The sequence below is a fragment of the Hyperoodon ampullatus genome (genome assembly GCF_949752795.1).
Source record: "Hyperoodon ampullatus genome assembly, chromosome: 19".
Lineage (NCBI taxonomy): Eukaryota > Metazoa > Chordata > Mammalia > Artiodactyla > Ziphiidae > Hyperoodon > Hyperoodon ampullatus.
Genome location: NC_136932.1, coordinates 16,997,393 through 17,011,535, shown reverse-complemented (window position 1 = coordinate 17,011,535; position 14,143 = coordinate 16,997,393). Strand labels below are relative to the sequence as shown.

Sequence of the window (14,143 nt, the reverse complement as noted above, 5' to 3'; positions counted from 1 at the left end):
AGGGTTCTGACCCAGAGATGCCGCCCTCTGGGTGAGAAAGGTCAGGGCAGCCGAGACCTTCCCTGTGCCCGCCCGTGACCACACACAGCACTTCCTCCCGGCCGGAAATCCCACAGACAGCTAGCAGCCTGGGTCCTCACCCTCACCAGCGCCTGACAGAACAGCAGACAGGATGGCCTCCTCGGCTGCGCCCCACCCTGCATCCCCCCCACAGGAGTCACTGCACGCCAACCTGGGCGCGTCAAGGTCTCAAGGTCGACAGCCCTCCTGGGAGACTCCCCTACATTCCATCACCTCCCAGCAGGCCAGGGCAGCTGGCTGGGGGAGGGGTGCTGGGCGTTAAACAGGCAGCCTTTGTCCAGCCTTTGTCCGGGCTCTGCCATCACCCAAGACAACTGAACCAGGGTGGCCTTGTCCAGGCTCTTCAGCCTGTGGGAGTGGGGCGAGGGCAGCAGGCTCCCAACCACCCGCTGAGTCCTGCGGGACTCTGCCGCAGCAAGACTGGGCCCAGCCCTCGGTCTGCCCTGTCCACCCCTCCTCGCTACCCTCACCCCCGGGGAACTCAGCACGGAGGAAAGTTGGCTCAGCTCAAGGGGCTTCCTCAGGTGAGGCCAGGGTGTCCAGACAGAGCAGGTCCTGCTAGGGCTGTACCCAGACAGTGCCCTCACTTAGGGGTGTCCAGTCTCTGAGCCCAGGCCGCACAGAGTCCAAGCCCCCCCACCTTCTCTCTCACAGGAGCACAGTGTGGAGAAACCAGCAGAGAGAGGTCAGAGGTGGACTCTTGACTCCGCTTGAAATGGAAAGTAGCTGGAGCTGGGGCTGAGGGTGTGCCCCCCAATCCAGTCCCTAGAGCTGGAATTCCTTCCTGGAAAGACAGACCTTCCCAGGTTCAGATCTACAGGCCTCTCCCACACACCCCTTCTCCAGGAGGGAGGAGCAGGGAGATGGAAGGTGCTCAGAGGCTGCCTGGGGGATGGGGGCTCACCTGGGCACTGGCATCTGGGCACTGCCCAAGACTTCCGCCCAGCGGGTACCCAACACCCTGGCACCCTTGCCCAGGCAGGGACAAGTCGGGCAGGAGTTTCCAGGGTGCACCATTCCTGAGCCGTGAGCCAGGTAGGGAGGGGCAGGGTGGGGCCCGTTTCCAGAAACCCCACCCCAGCCAGAAGCCAGTCCTCTGGGAGCAGCTACTGTCCAGTCAGAGCCGCAGCCCAGCCTCTGAGCCGAGGGAAGGCAGCAACTCCGAGAGACCCTGGACCCCTCATCTGCCAGTCTCCCACACGCCCACTTTCCGCCAGTGGTACCCACCTGCAAACCCGGCCTCCCCACCCTTTCCCATCCCGAGAGACACACACCACCGCCCTGACGCCCGCCACCTGCCTGTTGGGGTGAGCTGAGATCTTCACGTCCCCCGCCCGGACGCCCCTGAGAGAGTCAACTCAGGGAGTGAACTCAGGGAGATCCAAGAGAACCCGAGGAGGAAACTCAGTGCTCAGTGGCCCCAGAGGCCCAAAGGAATTCGGAGGGGGTGGAGCTGGTAGCCGCAGGGGAACTGGATGGGGCTAGGAGGACGAGGGCGCCGTCCCCAAGCCCCAGAACTGCGGCCCCCACCCACGACACGGCACCCGCATCCCGGCACTGAGCTGGGAGGCGCTGGGGAGGAGGGGCCCGGCGCGCGGCTCACCTGTCCCCCGCGAGGGCCGCCGGGAACTGTGTCTGGGCTCCACCAGCTGCGGGAGGGGTGGTGAGTTCAGAGGGAGGGAGCGGCCAAGAGCCCTGGGACGACCTGTGACCTTATCAGGCCTGGCGGGGCCAGAGTGCTGCTCCGCCCAGCCCCGGCCCACGTGGCGACGGGGCTCGGACAAGTCACGTGACCCTGCGGGGGGGGCGCGCCCCGCTCCTCCTGCTTCCCCTCCCCGTCGAGCCCTCGGCGACTGTGTCCTCTCCCCACCAGCTTTCGACCCCTCCTCTCACCCCACCCTGAGGTCTGAACAAGATGAAGGCGGCGAGTGTCTGGAAGTGTTCCAGTCTCCGGTTGAAGCCAATTTCTGTGGGACTCAGTTTCCCCAAGTTTCAAATGGGGACAATGATTCCAGACCCGTCCACTTCCCAGGGCGATTATCAAAATAACACGATGCGGCAAAGCCACACGTATACGGCGGGCGTTGCAGGACCAGACTGGGTAACCCCTTCCTCCAGCACAGCCTCCTGCGACAACTGCCCCAAGCTGGCTGGTAGAACCCGGGGTTATCTCCGCCCTCCCGATGTGGGCGTGGTTTCTCCAGCAGAGTTCCGGCACACTTCCTGTGTGCTAGGTGGGGAGGAGGGGAGGCACACTTAGGGGCTGTCCCCATTGCTGTTTGCTCCGTTATTCCCCACAAGCCAGGGAGGGGGGCACTGATGACCCTAGCTCACAGATGAGAAAACGGGCCGAGAGGTCAGTCAGCCTCCAGGGTGTCATCGGCCAGGGTGTGAGTCTTGTCCACCTGGGAGCTCTACCTAGAAACCTGACCTCGAAAATGCCCGGCAGGCCAGAGGAGAGTCACCCTTGGGTTTGAGAAAAGGGTGGGATTTGGACAGTGGTGGGAGCCATTTCTGGTTGGGAGAAGCCTTGAGAGGAGGGCAGGGTGAAAGTGAGCTGGAAGGCAGAAAGGAAGGAGAGGGCCCTCCTGGAGGGGAGGACAAGTGGGCCAAGCCAGGATGCCCAAATAGAGAGTTATTACCTCAGGATGGATCTTGGTACAGGCACCTCAGCCTGGAGAACTAGCTCTGCCCAGCCCCCCGCCTCTCCCCCAACACTACTCCCTGCCCTGCACACCCATGCTCCAGCCACGTTTTACTTGCATGATCCCAGGCACAACTTAAAAGTCATCTCCTCTGGGGAGCCTTCTGGGATTGAACCCTGTTGGAGCATGTGCCACTTCCTATTGACATGTACATTTGCCAGTCCGTTCCCCCTCTCCCGCTCCGTCTCTATCTCTATGCTCACTGTGTGCCCAGCACCAGCACCCAGCCTGGGCCTGGCATGGGGCGCGGGGCGGGGGGTCGGGGGGAGTCTGGAAAACCAGGAGGGGAAGCAGGCGGGGAGGCAGAAAAACCACTGGGGCTCTTTAGGGATGAGGGGGGGCCCTCAAGGAGGCGGAGAGGGAGAAGGAGAGGACAGGACCGCGGGGCCCCCCAGGCGGTCCCAAGAGAGAGAAAGGGTCGAGACAACTCGCCGGGGCGGGGCATGAGTGCAGCGGGATCCTGAGCGCTTCCTATAAGCCAGGCGCTGGGCCGCTTCGGCTTAAGTGCTAAAGACGGAGGCGGGAAGTTGAGAAATAACGCCTAGGGCCTCTGAAAATCGAGCAGCCCTGAGTGGTCGGACCCACCCCCTGAGTTATTGCAGTATCGCGCCCCCTGAGCCGAGCAGAGCCGGAGCTACCGGCGGATAAGGGGCGGGGCCCACGCCCCGCCGACCGCAGCCACGCAGGGTCAGACCTTAGGCCCAGACGCCGCGGGTACCCCGTGGGGAGGGGAGGGGCCCGACCCCCGCCCAGCGCGCACGCGCAGCGCCGCTCACCTGCCCGCCGGCGCCCCGTGCCCCCTCAGGAAGTGCGGGCCTCAGTGGAGCGCGGAGGAACTGCCGGAGGCGGGGGAGAGAGGGGTGCGGGGAGGCGACGGCTCGGGGTGCTGGGGTTCCTGTTATGTGACCCCTCCCCTCGGCTCTCTCGCAGCCCCGCCGGGAGTGGCGGGAGCCAGTCGGAGGACGGTCTCTTGGTTCCTTGTCCCCAGGTGAGCTGGGTGCAGAGTGGGGGGAGGGGGGATCGTGAGGGGGTGGAAGAGAGAACTGAGGCCGAGGAGCTGCTGGCAGCTGGCGGGGAAGGGGTGAGAACCGCCGCTGAGGGGCAGAGGGGTCCCTTCCTTCCTCCCTTTCCCACGGCCGGGGCTGTAGCCACGCTTCCCCATCTGTGTTCCATGGGGTGCCGGGGTGGACCCAGCCCCGGGATCTGGACCACCAGGTAGAAGACAGAGGAGGTCCCAGCACGTCCAGATTCGAGGTGTTGCAGGATGCTGAATCCAGGAAACTGCTGGGGTTTGCGGCAGGGAGGTCTTCCCATTGGGAGAATCGGCAGATGGAATTGTCCCTTGCCAGAGGGCGATGGGGAAGGGCTGCGGCCACTGGTAACCGGTTGCGGTGGGGCAGAGGGGGCCTTGGGCCCCACCGCACTTAACTGTGGCTACACCTGGCCTTGGCTTTGTTTGTGACGTCCCACCTTTCCGAGCCCTTTGGATCTTTCTCCCCGTTTGACAGATGGGGAAACTGAGGCCATACGTTGCTTTGAGATGTGGCTGGAGACTGAGCCAGATCTCCTCCAACAGCATCCTCTCCCAGGAGGGGGAGCGTTACAACCCCAACTTCAACCCCATCACAGAGATGCTGAGGCAGTGGTCGGTGCAGGCCCCAGGGGAGCCAGAACCTGAGCCGGCGGGCGAGGAGCTGTGGGAGCAGGAGATGGAGCGGCTGTGCTCCTCCCAGGAACCTCTGCGGGTGCTGCCCTACGCCATGGTGGACAAGGGCTTCATCCGGTGGGTGCCCGGGCACCCTGCTGAACACAGCGGAGGAGGAGCAGTGGGGGTGGGGAGAGGATGCACCTGTTGGATGGGGGGGTGGAAATCACCAGCAGTGGGAAGACTCCCTGGCCCAGGGCACTGCTCTGCCTGGCCAGGTGGGCATGCTGGGTGACTCAGGGACCCCTCTCATCACCACTCCATCCCAGGCAGCTGCGGGAGCCCGAGGGGGTGAAGACCTCATGCTGGCAACAGTGGCGTCACAGGCAGCAGACTGCAGGACGGCGCCTGGGGGAGGCAGCACGGCGGCTGGCCCGGGGCTGTGGGCTCTGGGAGGGGGCTCTCTACGAGATCGGGGGTAGGACCCGAACCCCAATCCCCACCTCCTGCCTCCCATCTCTGGAGTCTCAATGTCTAGTTTAGAAACCAGAGGAGGGCATTATCCCCCTTGCCATTGCACCCCTCCACCCCCACCAACCCACCCCGCCTTCCTCACACATCCCCTCTGCCCCCAGAGCCACCCTTCAAACCTTTATGGATGATGGCACCCCTGGTGGCTGTTAGAGGTACTGCTAGGCCAGCCTCCAGAACTGGCCCTTACACTGAGGTCCCTGTGAGGCTAGTCACCCACACCCCACAGCCCTCAGATTATCAGCTGGGCCCACGGCTCGGCGCCTCCTGACCCACCTGCTGTTCCCCGCAGGCCTCTTTGGCACCGGAATCCAGTCCTACTTCATCTTTCTTCGCTTCCTGCTGCTGCTTAACCTGCTGACCCTACTTCTGACCACCAGCTTCGTCCTGCTGCCCCTGACCTGGCTCCGCCCCCCTGACAGAGGACCTGCTCTGAACTTCAGTGAGTGCCTGGCCCATGGAGGGAACAGTGCCCCCCGAGCCCACCTGAACCCTGGGGGGCCTGGTCCACTGGGACAGCCCCAAACCTCTGTGCCCAAACCCTGGGCATCGTCCTGCTTGGGTCCAGCCCTGAGGCTCTACTCGATCTCGCCTTTTGCATGACAGGCCTCCTGACATGCCCTCAGGACCCTGCTTAGGCCTTCTGAGGTTGGAGGCTATGGAGTGAGAGGGGCAGAGTCTCACCTATGCCTTGGGGACCCTTCCCTATTGGACCCCTCTCCCTCCTCGACAGCCCTCCAGTGTCCTGGTGGCCACCAACCCCAGACTGGTGTTCCCAAGTTCAACAATCTACTTTGGAATGTTTTAACCGGCAGGGTGAGTGGGTCTGTACTGGCTGTGGACCAGAGAGGCTGGGGGACCTGGTGATCTAGCCTCAGGGAACCCCAGTCTAAGAGGACCCTCACTCCTCCAAGGGCACGTTGGCTTCTAGGGAGACGGTCCTCCACAAACAGGCTGGCTGGGTCAGTAGTGGGGTCAGAGAGAGGCTGAGGCCACTGTGCACAGCCCAGGCCCATGGACATGTGCCCACGGCCCTCAGAGCCCAGCTGGGGTGGGGGTTTGAAGGACAAGAAGGGAAAAAGTGTCTAGGATTCTGGGATAAGCACCACCCTACCCTCATCCCTGGAAGCCACTGGGTGGTTACCATGCAGGCTCCCGTGTTCCAGTCCTGGCTCTTCTTCCAAGCTGTGTGTCCTTAGGCAAGTTGCCCAACCCTTCTGAGCCTCTGTGAAATGGGGATACTCTTATTCCCTACCTGATGGGGTTACTGTGAGGGCTAATGTGTTAACAGCAAGAAAACAGTTGGCACACAGCCTGGCTCAGGTGTCATCGTCTGACATCCCCAGGCCTTCAACAACACCTATCTCTTTTACGGCGCGTACCGAGCGGGGCCTGAGAGCAGCTCAATGTACAGCATCCGCCTGGCCTACCTCCTGAGCCCGCTGGCCTGCCTGCTCCTCTGCTTTTGTGAGATTCTACGGCGGTGAGAGCAGGGCCCCTGCCTCCACCCCTTTCCAGGGGGTCTTCCCTGATCACCCTTCCTTGGCGTGGTACCCCCAAGCTGGCAGGGAGTCCCTGCCAATGGAGGTTCCAGGGCCGGAACTCTGCATCCCCAGCTGCAGACCTCAGGAGCGGGGCCACCGCTCCTGTGTCCCCACCCCCCCACCCAGGCCGAGGCCAAAGGCTGCACCTGGGGCTGCCTGGGACTTCCCACCCCAGATCAGAGCCGAGCCGAGGCTGAGCCCTGGCCTCCTGCCCCCTCCAGGATGGTGAAGGGGCTGCCACAGAAGATGTTCCTGGGCCAGGACTACAGGTCACCTCTCAGCGCCAAGGTCTTCTCTTCCTGGGACTTCTGCATCCAGGGGCAGGAGGCAGCCAACATCAAGAAGCATGAGATCAGCAACGAGTTCAAGGTGCGTGTCAGGACGTGCATGAGTGTGAGATGTGAGTGTGAATGAGTGTGAGAGCACGTGAGACTGTATGAGTGTGTGGCTTGAGTGTGGGAGCGTGTCTGTGTGTGTGTGTGTGCACACACGGTTTTCCAGCTGGAGGCGGGGGCTGTGCCGTGTCTGGGTGTGAGCACTCACCTGCACGGTACTCTGGGGGTCCTCTAGGTAAAACCAGCCCGTGTGTCCCCGCCTCAGCGTCACCCCAACCTTGCCTAGAGCCTGGCAGCCTTTCTCCCCATGCACACTGACCTGGGGCTGTTTGCCAGCCCCCTCCCCTTCCACCTGGGCCAGCCCTAACCCGCCTGTGCCCCTGCCCCCATGACAGGTGGAGCTGGAGGAGGGGCGTCACTTGCTGATGATGCAGCATCAGACCCGGGCTCAGAGGGCCTGCCACCTGCTCACCTACCTGTGGGTCAACATCCTCATCGGGCTCCTGGTGGCTGGGGCCATCAGTGCTATCTTCTGGGCCACCAAGTACTCGCAGGACAACAAGGAGGTGCCAGGCGACTGACATGCATTTATTTAATCCTGGCCAGACCTGGGGGAGGAGACGGGATGGTCCCACTTTGCAGAAGAGGAAACCGAGGCTCACAGAGGTTAAAGCAATTTGCCCAAGGTCATAACCAAGTCAGACAAGCTCTACCTGTGGATACCCCCTGCTGCCATGCTGCCACTGGGAATAATCCGTGGGCTTCCAGATTCCGGGCCTGCACCAGAGTTACACTTGAGGGGGTCGTAGGGGATGGGGGAGCCGCTGGGGGCCCTCCAACCCGCGGCACCCCCTTATCCGCTTTTCCCCACAGGAGTCCCTGTTTCTGCTGCTCCAGTACCTGCCCCCTGGGGTCATCGCCCTGGTCAACTTTCTGGGTCCCCTGCTGTTTGTTTTCCTGGTCCAGCTGGAAAACTACCCTCCCAACACTGAGGTCAACCTCACCCTTATCTGGTGAGTGACACCTGGGGGGTGACAGGTGGGACGGAAGGTGGAGGGCATGGAAGGGCTGTGTCCTGCTGCCTGTCTTGGTTATCACCTGGCATCAGGGGTCCCGTACAAGGGAAGGCAGGCAGCTGCTCCCACACACAGTCTGGGGGGCCCCAGTCTAAGGTTCTCCAGTCCCCACCATCCAAAGTAAGCCAGTGACTGTTTTTGCCAGGGCACGTCAGGTACCACAGTCACCCACCTAGGAACACAGCTCCCTCCCATGTGCCCCGAGGGTTTACACCCCTCACCTTGACACCCTCACGTGACCTGTGAAGTTAGGACCATCCTCATTGCCACTGGATAGATGAGGACACTGAGGTTTGAAAGGGTCAAGCGCCTTGGCCAAGGGAGGCTCCCCATGCCTGCTGGGTACAGGTTCAAACTCAAGCCGTCCTCCGCCCCCAGGCTCTGCTCTGTCTCCTCTCCCAGGACTCGGGTCCTGCCTTGGACCCACCCACCCACAGGACCCCCCACACACACCAGCTCCAGCCCAGGTTCTCTTTCCATCTGCCACCCACCCCTCACTTGGCAGGGTCTGCTTTTCCTTGGGCTTCCCTGGCACAGAAGCTGTCCGGATCCCATTCTGCGTACCTCCGAGGTAGATCGTGTTTGGTTTGAAATTTTATTTTTGGAATGGGTAATAGCACGTGCACATGGTAAAAAAAAAAAATTCAAAATGTTCAAAAGGATGAAAGATAAAAATAAGCCCCCACCCACCCCTGCCTTCCTCAACACAAGAACCACTGTTCCCAGCCAGGCTCTGTCCGTGCATCAGCCTTGAAAGTCCACGCTGCATGGGACTTCCCTGGCGGTCCAGTGGTTAAGACTCCGTGCTTCCAATGCAGGGGACGCGGGTTCGATCCCTGGTCGGGGCACTAAGATCCCACATGTCGCGGAGTACGGACAAAAAGTAAAAAAAAAAAGAAAGTCCACACTTTGATATAATGTGCAGGCAATCGTTTGGGGTTAGGCCACCCTACCTGTGTGATCCAGTTACATATTATTCAGGAGTATGCATGCACGTGTTTGTGATATATGGACAGTGTAAATGGACTAGGGCATTAATAGGCCTTAGAAGAGAGATCTCACCTGCATTAATGATATAAAAGCACGTATGTGCCTGTGAATCTCCAAGCTGGGTGTGGGGGGAGGATGGCTGGACTGTGCCGTGTTTCCCAAACTGATGTAAAGAGAACCTTTCTCCTGTGAATCATCTGGAGACCAAGATTCTAGGGAACGCACTTTGGGAAACATTGCCACGGATGGAGCAGTTTGGAAGGAGGCTGGGCTCTGGGTTTCGAGGGGGCTGGGCCCGGGAGAGACTTGAGCTCATGCAGATGTCAGCCACACCTGTGTCCCGAGTAGATGTGCCATGTACCTGGGCTCCTCCCCTGACACAGCCCCCACCCCCTCCCCTAACCCCCAGGTGTGTGGTGCTGAAGCTGGCCAGCCTGGGAATGTTCTCCTTCTCGCTGGGCCAGACTGTGCTGTGCATCGGCAGAAACAAGACCAGCTGTGAGTCCTACGGCTACAACGCATGTGACTACCAGGTGGCCGGTGACTCCATCAGGGCCTGTCACTCCTGTCCTCTGCAAAGCCCCACCTCTTTGATCTCCTCGTCCTTCTCAGGGTCTCACCTTTGTGAGAGGCTGTGGGCAGAGTTGCCCACCCAGCAGTCGCCTCCAGGGGGCGCCATTCACATCACATTCTGCGCTGTGCAGAGAGGCCGCCCAGACTGTGGGCTTTGTCTGCTCAAATCTTATTCCAGGCCCGGGTTTTAACTTAGCATCATATCAGACTCCAGGCAAGGCTCCTAGACCACAGAGTCCCCAACGGGTGGGTGAGGGGCGGTTGGGGACCGAGGGTAGTGACAGATGCCCCCTCTGACCAGTGCTGGGAGAACTCGGTGGGGGAGGAGCTGTACAAACTGAGCATCTTCAACTTCCTCCTCACGGTGGCCTTCACCTTCCTTGTCAGCCTGCCTAGGAGGTGAGCCACGTGGGGACACTACAGGGGTGGAGTGGGCATGTCTGGGGGTTGCCAGTGGCACAGCCAGGGGTGAGCAGTTCTACATGCATGTTTCCATGTGAGTGTGTTATGGTCCCCAGCCAGGACCAACGAGGTCCACACACTTCTGGGTGGTGGGTACTTGTGCATTCCCCTCCCCCAGGCTGCTGGTGGATCGGTTCTCGGGCCGGTTCTGGGCCTGGCTGGACCGGGAGGAGTTCCTACTGCCCAAGAACGTGCTGGACATCGTGGAGGGACAGACGGTCACCTGGATGGGCCTCTTCTACTGCCCCCTGCTGCCCCTGCTCAACAGTATCTTCATCTTCCTCACCTTCTACATCAAGAAGGTGAGGGCTCAGGGGCTGGGAGGGAGCAGGGCCGCACCTGTGTAGGCACCTCCTGCTGCTGCCCCGCCGGGCACCTCCCATCTGCACACTGCGCTGACGCTGACGGCCCCTGTGTCCTTGCTCGCTCCCTAGTACACCCTGCTGAGGAACTCCAGGGCGTCCCCTCGGCCGTTCCGCGCCTCCAGCTCCATCTTCTTCTTCCAGCTGGTGCTCATCCTGGGCCTGCTCCTGGCCGCTGGGCCCCTGGTCTATGTGGTCAGCAGGTGAGGGGAGCACAGGGGCTGAGGCTGCCGGGCCAGCAGCTCGTCACCCGGGCACTGACACCGGCCCTCCTTTGGTCTCTCCCCAGCATCCGTTCCTCCTGGGACTGTGGCCTCTTCACCAACTACTCAGCCCCCTGGCAGGTGGTCCCAGAGGTGGTGGCCCTCCGGCTCCCACCCGCTAGCCAGCGCATCCTCCACTACCTGGGCTCCCACGCCTTCAGCTTCCCCCTCCTCATCCTGCTCAGGTGCCTTTCAGGGCAGCAGGGGCCGAGGGAGGGGGCACCCCCAGCCAGTCCCATGGGATCTGGGGGCCAGACAAGGAGAGCCCAAGGTCGCAGGGAGCCAGGGGCCCAAGGACAAGTGGCCTGGGGGTTGCCCTGTGCCCCTGGGCAGCCCCTGAAGGCCCTCACCTGTAAAGCGGGCACTTTAGGTGACCACTGGGGAAGCACGTTGCCTGGTGCAGACACGCTGTGGGCCTGCCGCGGCTGTTATTCTTACTGCCGTTTAGAGGAGAGGGGCTGAGCGACCAGTGGGAGGAAGAAGAGGAGAGAGAAAGTGGTGTCTAGGAACCTGGAAGAGAGAAGACCCCGGGAGGTGTTTTTTAAGAGACTGGGGTGGGGAAGGAGGAAGTAGAGGGCTGACTGACCTAGCATCCCCGTCTATCCAAAGCCTTGTCCTGACCGTGTGCGTCTCCCAGTCCCAGGCCAGCGCGAGGGCCATCCGGGGGCTCCGGAAGCAACTGGTGTGGGTGAGTGTCCGCCGGACTGGGGAGGGGTCCCGGACTGCGGGCAAGACCCTGTCGGGAGTGTGTCCTCAGGCCGCGGATAAAAGCGGGGAAGGTGGAGGGAGGGAACCGGTGCCTCCGGCCGGGAACCAGGCAACAGGAATGTGACTCTAGGCTTGGGGACCCGGTTTAACGGGAGTGTGGGCTTGGGCTGAGGTAGGAGGTGAAACTCTGGTGGGGGCGTGGTCTCTGGCCAGGCTGGGGCGGGACCTGACGAGGCGAGGCCTTGGGCTGGGGCGGGATCGGGAGGGGCGTGGTCTCTGGCCCGGCGGGGCGAGGTCTAGGGATAGGGCGGGAGATTGGTGGGGCGGGGCCGTAGCGGGGGCGGGGAGGGGGAAACTGGTAGGGCGGGGCCTCGGAGCTGCTACTGCGAGGTCGGCCGCTTCTCCCGCGGCAGCTGGTGAGAGGTGGCGCCGCTCGTAAATCGGCCGCTCGCTCCCCGCTTCCGCCCCAGCAAGTGCAGGAGAAGTGGCACCTGGTGGATGACCTGTCGCGGCTGCTGCCGGAGCCGGGCTCCGGCGACTCTCTGGGGCCTGAGTCCCCTCACTCCCGAGGTTCGCGCCCGAGATCCTTCTGCCCCGGATTCCCGTGCCCGGGCTCCCCGGGACCCAGGGCCCCCAGGCCGGAGCCCTCCCTTGAGGATCCCGCCGGGTTGCGCGGTGTCCGGGTCCCCGCCCGTAGATGCCGCTTCCCCAACGGTTCGGAGCTGTAGCACCGACCCCCACCACCGCCCGGAGCTTCCCCAGGGCCCCGTGTGCAGCTCCCCACTTCCTGCCCCCTCGCCCCACGCTCGTGACCCCTGGTGACCACCGACTCTCTCAGTGGGCCCTCCAGCAGGGTGCCCCAAGGTGGGGTGCATACACCTAAGGGCATCAATCAGAAAATATGGGAACTTGTATTTATATTTTTTTCTCAATCCTTAAAAGTTTCTATTTTTGTTGAATGTTTTATAATATGCATAATATGTTAGTATAATAACCCATGAATGCAGTTTATAAATACACATCCGTTGGCAGTGCTCAGGAATTGTTTACCCTGGGTAGTACCATCATAAAAGTTCAGAGACCTCCACCTGCGGGAAGGGGAAGGCCTGGCCGCAGGGAGAGCAAACAGTGGGGGCTAACTGTGCTCTGACTGCAGGCACCCTACACAACCTCCTGTAATTCCTCCTTCACGTGTGAGACCACTGAGACCCACAGACGTTATGAGTCAGCAAGGGGCAGAGCTCAGATCTGACCTGCATCATGAGACGCTCCGAGTGTGGGCCCCGGGAGGTAGCGGAGCCCGCTGCCCAAGAAGGCAGGGCTGCGTCCAAGATTCCCAAGCCTCCGGTGCCGAGGCTGCAGAGGTTCTCAATCTGTGGTTCTCAGCCTCGGAGAACTCCTGAGAAGCCCTGTCAGATGCTGGCCCTGTGCCAGCGATTCTGATGTAATTGATCCAGGTGCAGCCAGCAGCCAGGCATCTGGACTTTCTAAAGCTCCCAGGTGACTCTCACTGGCAGCCAGGGTTGAGGATTGCTGGCCTAAAGAGCCCTCAGGAGGGAAGGTCAGGAGAAACCCCAGGACGTGCTTGATGAGGCTCTACTTCCAGCAGCAGAAGGCCAGCGCCTGGCTGGATTCCCAGCCTGGACACGGCATCTGGGCGGCTCTGGCCCGGCGCCCTCAGTCCAGGGGCTTCACGTGGTCATTGGAGTCTTGGCTGGTTCAGCTCCTCCTGTCGCTGTCCCTCTCTCTCACTCACCCAGCATCACATGACCCATCCGCCTGTCAACAAGTGCCAGGCCCTGTTCTGGGGCTGGTGATGAGACGCGGGAGACACGGGGAGCTACGTGCTCAGCTTGGGGAGGGCAAACAGCCTGGCCCCAAAGAAGGCGACACACGTTGTTAATTAGCAGCTTAGGGTCAACGTGTGGTCCCCGACCAGCAGCACCAACATCACCTGGGAACTTGTTAGAAAAGCCAGTTCTCAGGCCCCACCCCACCTCCTCTAAGGGTGGAGCCCAGCGATGTGGTTTAATGAGCCCCCGTGGGTGATGCTGTTGGGTGTGAAGTGGGAGAACCTGCAGCAATGAGGCATCCAGGTCCTTCTCATCACCTTCACGTGCCTTCAGAGAACCAGCCAAGTGCATCACCGGATGTGAGGGGGACAAGCTTTGGGACCTTGAAGAACTCAAACTCGGGGCCTCACTTTGCTTAACCAAAACCTGGGGATGACACCACCCTCCTCTGCGTGGTTGTGAGGACTGAATGAGCAGTTACTTATATAGTGTCCTTCCTGGGAGAGCAGTTGAGGCCCTATTACAACATGGTCATTGGCCTAAAGGAGCAAAGTGGAAGAGATGGGAAGGGACCCTGATGGCCCTGTGACCGTGCCGGCCCAGCAAGGCAACCTGGGGCTCAGGGGGGAGCCATCACAGTCAGCAGGAGGGTTTTGTGGAGTGGGCGACTAGCGGGGCCTTGGGGGAGGGAGGACTCGGGAGATGAAGGCAGAGGAATGGCCTGAGCCAAGGTGTAGAGACGGGCCAGGCGGGCCTGAGCTGCGGAAACTGGGACTGAGGCCTCTAGACTGGGCTCTGGGGCCCACGAAGACAACCAGAGTGAAGGCGGAACCGGCACACCTGTGGCTGGGCTTGGAGAGCCCGGGGATCGGGTAATGTTGAGCCTCTACCAGTAACGAAGAAGACACACGTGGGCAGGGAGAGGCCCATGGGGTTATTGCAGTAAGTGAAGCCAGGGTCTCTCCAGGTGCAAGAGCCCAGTGCAGGTGCAGGAGGGCAGGAGCCCCAGTGCCTCCACCTTGGGGTGGGGGGTGGTCCTGGACTCCCCACCCAGCCCTGAGAGGGCTCCCAGCTA

General features: G+C 61.6%; 1 protein-coding gene across 1 annotated transcript; it reads left to right on the top strand.

The window, feature by feature from the left end:
* The first annotated feature begins 1,287 nt into the window (after nucleotides 1-1,287).
* TMC8 (transmembrane channel like 8) lies at nucleotides 1,288-12,175 on the top strand. The gene is made up of 16 exons (XM_079725822.1): nucleotides 1,288-1,388; nucleotides 4,416-4,569; nucleotides 4,761-4,909; nucleotides 5,255-5,404; nucleotides 5,696-5,778; nucleotides 6,309-6,445; nucleotides 6,728-6,875; nucleotides 7,237-7,407; nucleotides 7,715-7,854; nucleotides 9,317-9,440; nucleotides 9,782-9,879; nucleotides 10,061-10,244; nucleotides 10,377-10,507; nucleotides 10,594-10,752; nucleotides 11,177-11,255; nucleotides 11,746-12,175. The coding sequence occupies exons 2-16, from the start codon at nucleotides 4,418-4,420 to the stop codon at nucleotides 12,001-12,003; spliced, it is 2,163 nt and encodes a 720-aa protein (XP_079581948.1). The 5' UTR covers nucleotides 1,288-1,388; nucleotides 4,416-4,417; the 3' UTR covers nucleotides 12,004-12,175.
* The last annotated feature ends 1,968 nt before the right edge of the window (nucleotides 12,176-14,143 follow it).

What these genes read in the sequence shown, in the direction of transcription:
- TMC8 (XM_079725822.1), top strand. Translation starts at nt 4,418, where the DNA reads ATGCTGAGGCAGTGGTCGGTGCAGGCCCCAGGGGAGCCAGAACCTGAG. An exon ending in CCCCTCCTCATCCTGCTCAG is followed by an intron (nt 10,753 to 11,176) that starts GTGCCTTTCAGG and finishes GTCTATCCAAAG; the next exon opens with CCTTGTCCTGACCGTGTGCG. An exon ending in TCCGGAAGCAACTGGTGTGG is followed by an intron (nt 11,256 to 11,745) that starts GTGAGTGTCCGC and finishes CTTCCGCCCCAG; the next exon opens with CAAGTGCAGGAGAAGTGGCA.